The sequence below is a fragment of the Pithys albifrons genome, chromosome 2, assembly GCF_047495875.1.
Source record: "Pithys albifrons albifrons isolate INPA30051 chromosome 2, PitAlb_v1, whole genome shotgun sequence".
Classification (NCBI taxonomy): Eukaryota; Metazoa; Chordata; class Aves; order Passeriformes; family Thamnophilidae; genus Pithys; species Pithys albifrons.
Window position 1 is genome coordinate 61,709,322 of NC_092459.1, and position 16,578 is coordinate 61,725,899.

Here is a 16,578-nt window from a genome sequence, read left to right on the forward strand (position 1 = left end):
CGCAGCTCCCTCTCACGATAAAGAACAAAGAACAGATATTTGGAAGAAGAAAATTAAATACAGGGTGCGGAATAAGCAGATGCATCCCATGGTTGCATAAAAGAGAGCTCTTTATTCTGATCTGCTGAAGGTTCAAAACAGTCACATGGTATAGACTCAGGAGTTACTCTGACACCAATCCACTTCTGCAGGGAGGCAGCACAAGCAGACCACATGATTACTCCCACAAGAACAGCCAGAAAATGCCCTTCAAGATATACTACCTTTGAAAGGCTGGTCAAGTCTTGTGTTCTGACTCACTGTCTCTAGCAATGCCAGCAAATACTGCTTACACACTTTGACTGTGAAATCTTACCTTGAAACTCTGAAACTCCTGAGAGCTTGGGAGAATCCAGCAGCCAGTCTGTCAGCTCGCTGGTACCAAGGATGTTGCTTCGAAATTGCTTTCCCCCATTCACATTCCAGGTCCCCGTGGCAACACGAACACGCTTGAAGCTTGTGAACTCAAACTGACGCTCCGACATGGCCTTCAAAATACTTGGAGTTACTGACAGAAGAGAGGAGAGAAAAGAGGGTGTGTAAAAGAAGAATGTGCTGTGAAAGGACAGAAACTGTACAGACAGCAGCAGCACAGTCACTGTGAAATAATGACATTACCCTAGCAGCAACAACACAAAAGCTAGGGAATAACTCCAATGGCGATAGCAACAAGATAACTGGAGTTGATGTCAGCAATTTCCCTTCCAGAAAACTGGCACCCTTTGAAAGCTTGTGAAGGGCTGGTCACTCACTTTTTTCTGTACTCCTTCAAGGATTATGAAAAAAAATCTTCTATCTCCCATAATCTCTTCAGTTTAGTCTACAGCAATGTCAGAGTTTAACTCCATCTGGCAACTAGTGCTTAGTAGTGCTTATCCCAGCCACTCACTCACTCCCTGCCCCCACAGTGAAATGGGGAGAGAATCACAAAAGTGAGAGAACTCATGGCTTGAGATAAAGACAATTTAATGGGACAGAAAAGGGAAAAAACTATTATAATGATAATAGAATTAGAATATATACGGAACAAGGGTGTACAAAGCAACTGTTTTCTGATCCCCAACCAATGGCCAGCCAGTTCCAAAGCAGTGTCCCCCAGTCAGCTTTCCCCCTCAGTTCATATACTAAGCATAACATCATATGGTGTGGAATCTTCCTTTGGCCAGCTGAGGTCAACTGTCCTGGCTGTGTTGTCTCCCAACTTCTTGCATCCCTCTAGCCTTTTGAATGGGAAGTATATACACTACTTAGCAACAACTGAAAACAACACTGTGTTACCAACATGCCATGGTTTAAACCTAGCCGGCAACTAAGTACCACATACTCACCTGCTCAGTCATTAGTCTTGTATTAAATCCAAAACACAACACTATACCACATACTAGGAAGACAATTAACTTTATTCCTGAAAACAGGACAAGCAATCAAGCACGTCACAAATTATAACTTAAACGAAGTCCCGAGAAGTTTAGAACATGAAAGGAAAGGCAGAGAGCAGTGCAGAGTCTCACCTCAGTCCAAATCTAGCACTGTCATGGCTCTCTAGGCTGGTCAGACATCCTCACAAGAAACTGTTATATTCACTTATTTTTGATGAGTCCAGAAAATAAGCAGTATGCATTTGTTGTGTAAGCAACTGGACTAAACTTATTCTTTAACTATCTGACTTGCACTAGCAGTCAGGCATAGAGAATGATGCTGAATGATGCTCTGGAGTAAACTGACCACCCAATACTTCTTGTGAAATTATCTGTATTTTGCATGTTATCTTCCTTCTCAGAGGGAGCTGCATTTATTCTAGATGGGTGTAAACAAATGTGTCTATGTTGTGGACTATCAGAGTCCTGGAGTAAAGCAGGGAATGAACCAAAACAATAACAGAAATGTGCTTTTAAAGATTCAAATGGCTAAAAGCATGTGCAAATAGCAAGGACAAAAATTAGGAGATAAAAAGGCTGAGCTCAAGAGACTTCCTCAAGACAAACTATGACAGGATCAGACTGAGCATACAGCCCTAAAATCCTTCCCTCCAGTCCAACTTCTCTAAACTGTCAGAGAATATCACTATCAAGGAGCAGACAAAACATGCTCAAAAGTTCAAAACAAAATATGAGAAATAAGCACAGTGGAATTATAATACACAGAGTTGTTCAAGTTTTCACTTGAAAGCAGTGTTTTAAGCAATACATTTGTGGGAAAGTAGCTTTTTTTTTTTTCCAAATGGGTACAATTGCTTATATCTGACAGCTAAAAAGCCACAAAAAGAAAAGTGAAGGATTTACACTGGCCTTACCCAGTAGTGCAGTCTGGTCCATAAGCATCTTGCCTTTGTCTGCATATTCCTCACTGAAGAAGTCACCCATGAGTAGCAACTCAATAGCTTCCTGCTTTACTGCATCAAAGAAATTTGACTGAATGGTGCGAGACACAGAGCGGGCACCATCCTTGAGCTTCCCAACCTACATCAGACAGGAATCATCAGTGCAAGTGATGCTGAGTGGTAAATATGGCAAAACTGTTTATTCACAAGTAAAGAGGGATGTCTTTTTGCTTTACCTTGTTCTTCCCCTCAAGGGCACGACTGCCACTAAATACTCTGCTCAGATTTTGACCATTGAAAGTCCACATCTCTTTGTAGGATTCCACAAAGCGCTCAGTTATAGATTTTGAGTTCAAATCAAGGCTTTCTAATTGAGCAAGCAGTATCTGGATTAGGTGCAGGAGACAAAAAAAATAAACAAACCACCAAACAACGCTGTTCTTAAATGTGTTTTCACTTTTTAGACTCAGTTTAAATATTCCAGCAAGCACCATAAAAGCTGGCAAGACAGATTTACATAACTGAGACTTGTGCCCTCTTTTCTGTCTTTCCCATGGAACAATGTATGCAGTACAGGTATCCCACAGAAGGTCCTCTGACAAACTCACCTCTAGTGCAACGAAGGACTGTACACTATTAGTACGATCCACGCAGTCCAAACAATTCATTCGAAAAGTACCTGTCTGCAGACTTCGGTAACCAAACACAAGAGGAGGAAGGAAAAAATGGTATATTTTAAAATAACATCTCATCATGTGTTGATTGAACAAGATTATCAAATGATCAGCCTGAATATCCCCATTCACACGGTACGAGCACACTGTGCACAATGTATTCCATTAACACATCTAATTACTTGACTGCACCTGAACACTGTATTAGCAAATCCATGCACTAGTAGATTTGCAGATTTGAAACAACAGAGATGCAGTTAAGCCAAATAATTGGTTTAGCACCAAGACTACACTTTGCCTTAAAATTGTATTTCAAGATGGTCATTTATGGACACGGTGCAAAACACCTCTGAAGACCATGACAAACAGTGCCTGGCTATGCTGGGACAGAGGGGCAGTGACACTCACCGTGGACTTACATGCTTGCCCTTTGTGAAGATTCCAAAGTCTTCCCAGTGCAATTTCAGCTGAGGCCTCAGCAAATTTTCCAATTTCTCAGCTTTCCCACCTTTTGCAAACTGGTGGAAGTCAAAGTTTATCATGGGAGTGTCTTGTGCATGGGAAGAGGCCCACAGAAGATGCTGTTTAGATAGAGAACGAAGGAAAACAAATCCTGCTCAAGTCACATGTAAGGATTGATACCAGTATGATTTTATCATTATTAAACCCTGAATGTTACTCACATAATTCATAGGGAATTTTGAAAGGCCAGACATGAAAAAAGAACTGAACTCCCTGTTTGTTTTCTTCCCAGAAGAAAACTTGGTTGTTAGACCCCAGTTTTTCTGCAGGAGAACTCAAACTGTAATGGCAGAGTAAACATCAGGATCATGCCTTGGCTAGTGGCAGCCCTGCAGCAGTGAGCTGCTATCTCTGTGTTATGAGGGTGTACAGCAACAGTGATGCTCTAGGCAGGCTCAGGGGGAAGAAGTAAGAGAGGAATTAAGTCCCAGGAAACATACTATCAAATGTTTGTGGTAAACTGCAAAAGTAAAAGAAGAGGCACAAATAGCCTTATTATTTCATGTCCAGTTTCAACAATCTTACATGTATTTCCATAATCACCACAAATTTCATTAAGGTATCTCTAATAGATGCAACAGCCATACATCCTGTTCTCCACAATGCCAGAGAGAACCATTACATTAACTCTAACTATGCAAACCTTTGTCTATCCCCCTCCCTCCTGCACATTCTTATCCCAAGAGATGGATGGACACACTGGACAAAACAAATCTAATATTACATTAAAAGTGTACATCCAGCAGTTACACCAGCATAATTGTACCAAGTAGGCTATTAAGCCTTCCCTCCAGAAGCAAATTTAAAGGCAATGTTTGGAAAGAGATGTGTAAAATGTATTTCATTAGACTATCATTGTTGACACCTCAACCAGCCCTTACAGCTGCTGGCACTAGCAATGCACTTGAGGATGACATTCACCCACAGTGTAAATCATTGTCAGAGTATTTGCACCTCTACATTACAGCATTGCTTTTACTGTGAACATCATTACATCTGTAATAGGGAATTCTTATGGGAAGAACAGCATTACTGGGAACAATATTGATTTTTGGTCAGGTAACTGCTGATTCAGGTAACAGATGTTGCATAAATGAATGGTAGTGGTGCCATTCTGATCAAGAGAACCCAGCAGCAGTAATTAAAAGAATATTTTGAGCCAACACTGATAAGAATTACTGTGGTTGAAGCAAGAATTGAGAGAAGAGGAAGGAATAAAAGCAAAAGAAAGATGGAGAAACAAAGAACTAATCTAATGACAGAAGAGACAAGCTTGCATTCCTAATCATATCCCTACAAAAAATCTTTATTTTTAATTCAAGCCCTTTAAAATGAACAGAGCAACAGAGCAAAAATTAACTCTATATTCTTCCATAACATCCATTTCTTAAAACACAAAGGTAAATGACCACAAGGGAGTAATTTTGAACGAGTACAAAACTTCAGTTTTTGGTGCTGTCAGTCTAAATTCTTTCAGCTCACAGGGTACTTTCAGAATTTATTTATTTCTTAAACAGGCAAAAAGTTTAACAATTTAAACAAAATAGGTCTTTATTTAAATGAAATTAACGAATGCAAGGCCTTTATTCTGAGATGACCTGTATCTCATCTGTCTTCTGGTTGCATGATACTGGTCAGAACATGGCCTTCAGGGATGTCAGGGTTTGAGAAAATATCAGTATTAAATTCACAAGAAATGTCATATTTGTATCCTTCAGAAGTGATTACCTCTTACCCTTAAATTTCAGTGGGTTGTTCAATACAAATTAGAAAAACTGTTTTAAAGAGAGGGAAAACAAAAGATTACAGAGGCTTAGCCATGTCATGCAGAAATTTAGTAAGAAGCTGACAAGAGAAGTCAGGACCAGACTTCACTTCTGTACCTTCCTCATTGCCTTGCAAGCTTTATTCATAATCACTCTCTCTGGCCATATTCTGTACAAGGGGAGACTTTCACTTTGCCATTTTCCCCTGGGGAAGCAGATAGTCCTTCCCAGCTATTTTGTGGGAGGAGGAAATGGTCACACAGAAAAACTGACACAAATCCCCACATTCCTTGTCTCAAGTACATTATTCTCACAGATTGGGAAAGAAATCAGGCTACTATTTAAGTACAATTTGTATTTTGCTCAGCTTTACACAGTAAGCAATTCAACCCAGAACTGCTGGCATTATTCTTTACCAGTGATAAAAACATAGCGCTTACCACAGGTGCATACCTATGGTTAGTTTTAGGAACATATACTCCAAAGTATCTGTGTCAGATTGCTAAAGCAACAGGCACCAGGAGGCAGATTTCCATCAGCCTCCAGCCCCATTCAGGCAGCTAGTGCACTGCTGCAAATCCCACTCAGTGCCAACCTGTGGTTTCCAGTTCACACTTGTTTTAAAAATCTAGCCATGAGAATACTACACTAGAACTCAGCACAGCTTTTATTCCACAAGGCTTTTCTCCTTGCTTTCAGGTATTAGATGTACCTAGGGACGTTTAGGGGCCAGGAAAATCTCTCTTCATACACCACACTGTCATCTGGTGCTCAAGCAGCCAATTCCCAGCAGACTCAGTGCAAGATAGCTACTTCCCATTACTGTCAGAGCAAGACACTTGGTGATGCTAAGTCACTATGCTCAGTGAGTAAGGCTCATGGCCTGGCCCCTAAGCAGTTCTGGCAAATCCATGAGGCACCTGACTGCATACTATGTCAAAGCTGACCATGATTCATTAGGAGTATTAGGGCAATTTCTTTTATAGTCTGGTTAAAGAGAATGTACACAAAATACGAAGAAGTAAGCAGAAAGAAAGTGCTGGAAATTAAGCCATGAGACTAAGAAGCACTATTCTCTCAGTCTGTAACATGTAGCAAAGAGTTAGCATAATTTCTTTAGATATACTATTCATCACCTCCTGGGCCAGAAGGGAAACAGAAGAACATGGAGGCTCAAGGGAGATCAGCAGTTAAAAGAAAATTATTGCTTTTACCTTAAAAGCTCTGTTGAGCACCTCCTCTCCTCCTCTGCTTCCCAACAGGTTAACGATCACTTGTTTTCCATACTGCTCTTTCAGAAGCATCATATGCCTATAGCAAAAGTAACCATAACAGGAACTAAACAAAACCATGTTATGTTGCCTACTACCATTTTCAAAATACAGAAGTAGAGATCACTGGTTGTTTCATCCAGCAGAAAGTTTCAGTCACACTATCTACAGACATCTCCCTCAGTTTCCTTGCTATCAATTACTAAAGTGTAATTGTTGAAAGTATGCAATTGATGAGTGCAGTATTTTGTACCGACTTAGAGAAAGAACATCTTAGGAAATAGGCCTTGGATCTTTTATGTCACTGTTAGCTTTGACATTGCCACTTGTACGCTGCCACCTCTTGGCTATCAGCCTGGGAACTACATAGTAAAGACAAGAGGAGAGGGAAATTATTACAATTCAACAGGAACTGTTTGGCATCTTGCAAAGGCTGAGGCTACTAAGAGGCAGCAGCAGCGAAGGGGTCTAGGACTCCAGTGCCAAGGCCAGAGAGGCACAAACACATGTCATAGATCAAACATCTCTAAGCTACTACAACTTTGAGACATTCACTCTCAACTTAATTAAATCAAGCAGGAAGGTTAGTAATCATAAGAACTGCTGCACTGGATCAGACCAAAGTTTCTTTTAGCAAAGTTGTCCCGTCCAGATTCTTCAAAAAATACAAAATAGGACAAGCATAAAGTGGGGTGGGGTTTTGGTCTATGTCACCAAACTCTCAAAGCTGACATTTAGGGACTCCCAGATCAAGAGCTTTTATCCAGATGCAGAGACACCCATTCTCTCCTCAAAACATCTTTTTCAAGTTGGCATGCATGTGCTACAGAAGCTGTGCTGGCCCATCAAGAAACAACTAAGTCTTAAAGCTGACTTCCATCACGTACAAACAACACTTTAGTAATACTTAAGAGGAAGCTGAATAGAAATACACAAGAAAAACAAAATAAACAGTCATACAAATGAAAAGTTATTATGTGCTGCAAAATTACATGTAATGGCAAAGTGTCAGAAAAACAGCAAGCACACATCTTCTGGCATGAACCTTTAAATCCTTTAACCAGAATTAAGTCACAAAGAATACCATGGGAGAGGAGCAAAGAAAGAAGTTACCAGCATTGCCTTCAAGAAACACAACTACACATATTTTCTGGTGCATTTATGTTCTTGATTCTGCAACCAGTTCTCCATATGCCAATTCGTCCCACACATTTGCACTCCATGGATCCCAGCATCAAGATCCTACCTCTCTGCCAGTGTTGCTTCCTCACAACAAAACTACTGAAGCTCAAATCAGCTGTTTGAGTACTGTAAGCAAAGTTTCCTGAGGATTTCTCAGGGAGAGAGGAATCCACTAACAATACTACTACCATTTGCTTCTCACAGTGCCTTCTCTGCATAATAACCTATCAGATGGTTAAATGTAACAGCCTAAATGCACTCTAACAATCACAGAAATGATGTAGCACATTGTTAAATTCTAATGTATTTTTCCATATAGGCAGTCACTTAATTCATTGCCCATTTTCAAAGGACTGCCTTTTGCAGATCGGTAAGCAGAGATATCTCTAACTTCACCTAACCTAAAGGCACAAGAGGAAGAAGGACTAAGTGCAAGTTGATCCCTATGTTCATGTTTCTTACAAAAAAAGCTATTCACCGGTTGCATTAGGGTCAGGCTAAATGGTCCTATGGAATTGTTCCTTCCTGAGGTACTCTTAATTTCATAGGCAGTACAAGAGGATGCTGAATAAGTTATTGTTTTCTTCTTACATGAAATACCTCTGCTGTGGAATGCAAACCTCTAAGATGGAACTTCAGGGACACTGGCAGGGCAAGAAGTTATGGCACCAGAGGGCCATGAGACCATGAGTCTCAAAGGCACTTGAATTCAGTACAATTTAAGCGCCTTAAAAGCTTGAAGAATGTAGGCCAAGAACCTTTGGAACAGGGACTGCTATGGTGTACAGTCCCTTTACATTCTAATCCTTGATTTGGAGTCTTCAGTGCTGCGAAACCATTAACAGTCACTAATGTCCTGTCTGGTAACAGTTGTGGTAAATGAAATCAAGTAATTAAGAGGCCTTACTCAAAATCAACATACACTCTAATCTCCCAAACCCAAACCAAAACAGAAATTAATCTCCATGACCTGGCACTTCCAAGGTGAAAATTTCCCACAGACCAAATTCTTCACTTTCAGGCACTGTTCCATGGATATCAGTGGATATATGCCCTTAAAGGATACCACTTCATAGTCAGACATCCACAGAAATCAAGCTAATGCATGTCTTTTGCTACAGTTTCCAGCTGACCAACAGTCTTAATGCCTTAAAAACGTTTACAAGCCTGTTTTTCACCAAAATAGTAAACCATCAGCATTAACAGCATCATACAACACTGGTCATAGAATAAGGCACCATTATTTCTGTATAAGAGTAAAACAATGAGGAGAAAAATCCAGAATTGAGTGGAAGCAATGTTTACTCTTTAATTACCTGGGTTAAAGCAGAAAAGCACACATGTTGTGTGTACCTTAAGTGTAAATTCACATTTGTTGGCTCATAAAGAGTTCCAAACCCCTTTCTTTTGTCTATCACTTAGTAATTCTAAGCTTTTGCAGAAACAAACCAGAAGACTACATTAATTCAATTCCCACTGAAAACAAGAAGGAAAAAGCACAAAAGCAAGTGACTAAATTAAATAAACCGACTTGATAATCCGCAATACCAGGGGATTTGTCACATCATCTGAGAGAAGTTTCACATTATTTCAGGATTTTCTAGGAAGACATAAAGTTGTGGAACCTTGGTTAAACACCAGGCTGCTGTGTTACTGCCAAAGTGGATCGAAACCTACCTGTCAAAGGCAGGTGCATTAGCCTCCAGACCTCTGTTAAGCCTTAGATGACGGGAACCAACCTAAAATAAAATATTAGAAGAAAAAGAAATAACTTCTTAAACTTCTAGACTCCTAAATCACTGTATGTCTCCTTTTTCCTTCAGAGAAAAACATCTTTTTTAACAGCACCAGATACCTCTAACTCCAACCACTCCCACATATAATATCCTTTATACAAAAGCCCCAGCTTTTATTAGACAACATTTACTATAACAAGTGAAAACACTATTAGCATTAAGCAAGGGGAGGGGATACCTACACATCTTTTTATGGCCAAACAAATCACATTTCTTTGTCAGCTTCCTCTTGCAAATAGCACACACTGCCTCATGAGTGTACTGCTTGCCCAGCATTCCTACTGTCCCTGCCTTGGTAGAAAAGGCTGTGTGTCCATAGGTTGTATGTCCTGAGTTCTTTCAAAAGTATCAGAACAGTCATTCAAATACATAACAGATAAAATCCTGTGCCATCAAACTAATAGGACTTTTAATACAGATGTCAACAACAGTAGCCTCAAGCTCCTTTTGAATACTAGCTACTGTTAGTAAAGTATGCAGAGTGTCGCTTTTCTCTCTAAAAACCACACTATTAAATATTTATAGGATCATGCATTGTTCGCTGTACTTTTTCATCTTTCTTTGTTTTTCATGAGGTTGGTTTCTGCAATTCTTTCTAACACCACTGCCAGTACATTCACATCCAAGGAGTAAGAGTACATAATGTAATCCAGAATAGGCAGAAAAACAGATGTACTAAAAAGTTGAAAATTCTGTTTAACTAGAGATATTGTCCACTAGCCAAAAACACTTGAGTAACAGCTCAGTGGCTTCATAACACACAGAAAAACAGTGCTGTATACAGCCACACCATGGGCAGGGCATGCACAATTACACATACAGACTTGTTTTATTAAAAAAAAACAAGTATTGCACTGGATAGCGGTAACACACAGCAATAAAGATCCTTTAGTCACTTCCTTTTGTGCTAAATCCAGTAGCTCTGAATAATACAGTGCTAGATTTAATAATTAAAAGAAAGTATCAAATCACTTTTAAAGCATCTAAAAATCCCCAGTTATATGATGCATTTCCTACTAACATATATGCATATATGTGCACACTCATTTCAGTTGCTTATCTCTGTTAAGAGAATGCAAAGAGTGGTAGGATGATTCTTATTTGGGTTTATAACTGTGTATAAACTGCAAGTCACAGACCATATGTAAGCCGTTAAGTTTGACAGAATTATCTCCCAATGAAATCCTCCACCTCTGCCTTGCAGAAGATCAGATCATATCATTATCACCCTTTTGATGGAAATCTAGGAAACACGCAATCCTGATATTTTACTTTGTTTCAAGGTAGCATGCTCCTACAGAGCTGCAGGTATCCCTAGATACTTCTGTTTGATTGTGGAGGTCAGTACCATCAAGCCAACTAGGTTTTTCAGAAGAACAGGTTATTCCAAATTGAACTAAAACTGTTGTAAAGATATTGCTGTAAGCTTCAGTCCCTTACAAACAGTTCCCTGTAGAGGCACTCGAATGCAAAAAAATGTTAAATTCAGTTTCCTATAGCCATTTGTCTGGTGTCATTCTGTTTATCTAAACACACAGAACTTCTTACAAGGTAAACCTAAAATGAAAAAACTCAGCATTTTCACATAATGACCTTTGCAGCTCATTTAAAGAAATATAAATAAATATTTTTTATGTTAATTCTAAATTATAAGTAGCAAGGTGGAGAGATAAGCAATGTAGGGTTTTTGATTATTTGTTTACCTGAAGCCTCGTTTGCTCCCAAAACAGTGGAACAGAACCTCTGATCTGCACAAAAGAAGAGACGTCATCATCCAAGTAAATTGTCTGTGAAAATAAAGCAAAGGAGTTCTGCAGTTAGATCTATCTGTCTGTGACCCCTTCATCAGGTGACAGCTAAAGACACTGAACTCAAAGGGTAAAAAAAGTAAACCATGTATCTCCCTGTATCCACTTACTGCTCAGCCCCTTTTCCATAGTGTCACAGGCAGTGGAACAAAGCACAGCGTATTTGCTTTCATGTCACCACAGCAGATTCAATTCACTACTCACCACAAACAAGAGAAAATTTAAAACACTGCCACTGGCAAGAACGAAGGAATCTTTCATCCACAGCAAAGATGGATTGGATCTATTGGCGGAGACACTCAAAAGGCCAGCTATATACTCTCCCACTGTCTCTCTCACAAAACTTAGCTGTGCAAAATGTCATTGCTCCTTGTGACTGATGATGGCTAACGTCAGGTGTGGGATAAGCTTATCTCCTGCTGTATTTACTATTTCTTATTGCACTGCATGTTGGGCCTTGTCAGAGAGTCCAAATAGAACTCTGAAACCAGCAGCTTTGCCACTCCCATTCAGAGATACAGTGACCAGCATGCAATCTACTTCTTTTCCAAGAGGCTTACAGCAAGAGGCTTCAAACTCCATGTGCCCTTCCCTAAACAGACTTCAAATTTTCCCTTTATATGTGTTCTTATGATCACAGTTAACAAGCTGATTTTGAGTGAAATCTATACAAAGACTGATTTCCCTTCCCCCTCCACCAGCCCCCAACCACAGTGTTACATTATATGTTAACTTGGCACAAAAGGTACTATCTTCAGATTCAGTATGACCACAGTGACCACAGTAGCAACTGTGCAAAGTCCAGCTCGCTCCCCTGGACTATACTTAGCAGTGGAATCCTGGCCGTTTTCCATGGGGGATACATGATACACATGATACATGTCTCTGTTATCCCATGCATGACAATGAGTGTTTGGCAGCCCTTCAGAGGGATGGTATCCAGGTTATCCAGGTAGTTGCTCCCTGACCACATCGTATCACTTAGCGCAACTGCTGCCAGCTGCCTAGTAGCTCTGAGAACAGAATAGAACATTGTCCTAGTTCAGCAGGAGGGACCAGCTAACCCTGTGTGGGGGTGATCAAAGCTGTGTATTCTACCCCCTCTATTCATTCCCCAAGAACAATGGGCCATTTGCAGCAGCTGCCCAGGGAGCCATTATCACTTCACACCCAGCCTGAGGGGGGCGGAGCTGCTAATGGGCCATCAACAGCTCAACACCCCCTGGCTCCCAGAGTTAATCACCCATTGTGTGAGTCCCCGCCCAGGGGGAGGGACTGAGAGCTCCCTGAGGGTACATAAGGGGTGGGTAAGAAGACCTCGGGAACCTCTCGTCGGATCCAGAGCAGCAGCAGGACCTTGACAGGAGGAGATCCCCGCTCTCGCCCAGACCACAGCCCTCGCCTGCACCAACAGGTTTTTCTTTTCCTTTTGCTCTGGACTTGGGGGAACCACAGGGGTCTCAGCACAAGGGCAAACAAACCCCCTTGGGTTTGTGCCCCAGGACACTGGGTTATACTGCTGGGGTTTTGTGAGTTGAAAGCAATTTCCCTTGTGTGTCAGTGTTGTTATTGTAATATTATTATTAAATTTTAGGTCTGACTTATAATCTCTCTCGTGGTGAGTTCATTTCCCCTGCTGGTTCACCTTTAAACCAGCACAAACATGAAAATGGGTTCCTCTACAGCTTTAATGTGGCTTGTCCTTTTGGATTTGCCACTAGATGGGGCAAACATGTGGCTCAGTGAAAGTGCCCAACCTTCACCTCTCATCTTTATAAGCACTATCAATATACAACTTTTAGAACTACATGTGTGAAAAGAAGTATAGCTACACTGGAGATGTAAGTGTTTAGATAAAACTGGTGACAGAATATTTAAGTAATATTTACCATATTTTTGCAGAGCACTTAAAACTGTCTCCATTTCATTAGAGTGACAGATTTAAGTGGCTTCTTCATGGACACAATGTCAGTGTTAGAATGATGGCCTGTCCAGACGTAGTGCAAAACTATGTTTTGAATTTTTTAACCTCTCACTAATCAATTAAGAACCCTTCTCTCTGTTGCACTGCATCCCAGCACAATCCCCTGCAACACAGAGTCAGAGAAGCTTTCTTGCAAAGCCAGTCTCACAGTTTTAGTAATGTAGCTCTAACCTGCTCTCCCGTTAAAGTTTTCTGAAGACTGCTGGTACCTGAGTGCAGGAACCAATTACCATGGCAACACATGGTACATCTTTTCACTTTCTTGCTCAGAAGAGTTCATTCCTCCTGCAGCTGGACTACAAGAGGAATAAGCAGGCCCACCTTATTCCTCTTTATCACATTCTCCCTGACACAAGCTGTGCCAAAACGAGTCAATGAATTCTACACACCAAATCATCTTTTCGCTTACAGTCATGGGCCCAGAAGAGCTCATTCCAAGGTAAAGCAAATTAGCAGCACTACTGACAGACCCAGCATTATCTTGACTAATATTAAATGAAGAGCAGGCCCTGAATCTTCACAAAATAAATTCAGGAATGGCTCACCTAAAAAACTGATGACAATCATCACCTTGTCAGTGGATGACTTGAAACATCTAATGATGACAAATACAAAGCTTTACCTGAATTGCAATTTGGCCACTCAAACAGCTTGCTACAGAGGATCAGTTTTCTTTACAATCTTCTGGAACATCCCTGTTTCCATACCTAACTGCAAAACTGACAGCGCAAGGGTCTCTTTGACGTGCTCTTCTAAACATTCAGCTGCAAATTCTCTAGACCAACTGATTAACAGATAATAACTCTAATTTAATACCTGCAATTTGACACCTTCCCAAGCTACAGTTTAAATGGAAAGTATTTCATCAGTTACAGACTATGAATATATAACCTTCTTCATGCCAAATACAAGAAAAATACTGACCAAACATTTCTGCCTTTCTGCATTAACAGATGCTCTATTTCCACTTACTAGTGAGTTAACAGATGTTTGTTACGATCACTCACATTTTCTGTTCACTGCTTTTGACCTGTTACCTCTTCTATTTTCTTCTCTATTAAGATGCTATTTGGAGAAATGAACAACAACCAAAACACTCAGACTACTGGGGATCACTCCTGTGACCTAAACAGGATGCCTAAACCTTTAGGCGATGGTTTGAGGGATCCTCTGTTGAGCTGAGGTCTAATACAATATGGACCTCCCGATGATGATAGAGCATTTTAAAGAAACTGACATTTTTACAGATGTGTCCATGTAGCTTTTAGAAATTAGATGAAGCTTTTGAACTAGGCACATAGCCTCTCCAACAAAGTCATTAATAAGAACCTACTCCACATTAGCACTTTTTTTTTCCCCTGTTCACTTACAGGGCCCATCATTCTGTTCTCTGGAGAGATTCTCTAGTCTTTTGCAATACTTTCACCTCATTCTCATGACCCAGATGAATCCAACATTATTTTCTTCCAAGCTGCCAGTGAGTTGGAAAAAGACCTAGTATTTTTTAATGAGTGGGAGACTTCTTAAAATTACTTTTCTGCCAGTCATTCCTTCCTACGCATATGGTAACCATTTCATTAAGCTTCACAGCTGTGCAAATCTTCCCTGAATTTCAGCAATACATTCATTCACCACTCCAAGGAACATTACCCCTGATCTTGACATTACCTTTTAGTATGTATGTTCCCTTGACCTTATAACATTAGTGGCAAAAGACTTCCTACCACCAGACTTGTTAAGAGAGCAGGTTCAAGACTGAAACTAAGAGAACTTTTCTGATCAGGAATGGACATATTCTTAACACTCATATCCGCTGTAAGAAACTCTATTTGTTAAAATCTTAAATAAGCACTGATAATACATTCAAGTTAAAATTTTACTCATAAATAAAAGATTCCTACTTTGTTGCTTATGCATGGACAAGTGCAGAATTTCTTTTCTCATTCTTCACAGCCTTGATCATTCTTTGTGCACAATCACACATTTTCTACAGCACATATCTGTCCCACTTTTCTGTCACTTCTATTTTTTACTTTATTACCCTGTCCTCTAGCAGATCCATTTGGTTTATTCTAAGGTACTAGACAAAAGAACAGTTCTTTAAGAAAAGAAACTTAAATAAAAGTAAACAACATTTTATATCCAGAATTTTCCTATCCTCTGTTTTCCTTAACTCATGGGCAAGAAATACATCCAAGAAGATCACAGTGTGTTTCCTCTAAAAGTTCAAAACCAAACAATTAACTTTTTGGACAACGTTTTGTTATTAGGACTGATACATACTGCTAAATCTCTGTCTTCAGGCTTCATAAAACTATTGAGGAGCCTTATCTCTTGTCTTAGATCTGAAATAACAGCAAGTTGTTGCCTATGTGCCTCAGGGTGAATGTTCATTCCTATTAAAACTCAAAACACTTGAGGACTGCTTCATTAATCCCAAAGAGTCTAGCCCATAGTACAATCCAATCCAGCCGGCTACATGAATTTTCAGACATCTCCTGCAGTTTCCCACCAGACATCATAGCAGCAACTGGACACTTAACCCATGTGGAAGACCTCTTTGCTTTAATAATAGATTACTCATCCTTTAACCTCTGGTGTTAGAATCTGCCATGTTTTTATTGCAACTCCTGTTGTCTTAGACTCTCTCTGTGATCTCTTTCTCCAGCTCCGGGATCAAGGGTGATAGTACTGACAGTTCAATAGGACATTTTTCAATCTTTCTCTTCTATTGCATAGGGCCAGACCTTGCCCTTGTGTGATCCAAGGATCCTTCCTAGTAAACACAGGTTTCACATGCAGGTACTGCTAGTAAGCTCCTGGGCAAGAAGCAAACATCTATGTCAACCAGCTGGTTCTAATCCCAGAATACTGTGTCCATTCATTGCTTGGGATAATTTATTCACTAATCTCCATCATTCAGCTTCCTTAGAAAGAAATAATCATTCAGTCACAACTTCAACTGGTAAAATTCATTACAGACTCAGGGAGCACATAGAGAGAGAGTCCATGACAAAACTGATATTCAGATGGTTTATTCTGGGATCCCCAGCTCTGCCACACAACCCACAAAGAGCATGGACAACAGATGGCCTAAACATACCACTCTGCATGTCCCTTTAGCTTCGACCACAGGAGCCAAGGATATACTTGCCAAAATAACACTTTTTGCCTTGCCTGGGGTCATACTAAAACTTGGTCCAGAAAATAAATTAA

General features: G+C 40.2%; 1 protein-coding gene across 2 annotated transcripts in view; it reads right to left on the minus strand.

The window, feature by feature from the left end:
- Positions 1-16,578, minus strand: part of SYNJ2 (synaptojanin 2) — a 70,267-nt gene that overhangs the window by 25,465 nt on the left and 28,224 nt on the right. For both annotated transcript variants that reach the window (XM_071549244.1, XM_071549243.1), the window contains exons 5-12: positions 11,274-11,357; positions 9,452-9,513; positions 6,536-6,632; positions 3,442-3,614; positions 2,968-3,049; positions 2,596-2,745; positions 2,333-2,498; positions 356-547 (exon numbers count right to left, since the gene is read on the minus strand). In XM_071549244.1, coding sequence (XP_071405345.1) covers positions 356-547; positions 2,333-2,498; positions 2,596-2,745; positions 2,968-3,049; positions 3,442-3,614; positions 6,536-6,632; positions 9,452-9,513; positions 11,274-11,357 — 1,006 coding nt within the window. The remainder of the gene's footprint in view (positions 1-355; positions 548-2,332; positions 2,499-2,595; positions 2,746-2,967; positions 3,050-3,441; positions 3,615-6,535; positions 6,633-9,451; positions 9,514-11,273; positions 11,358-16,578) is intronic.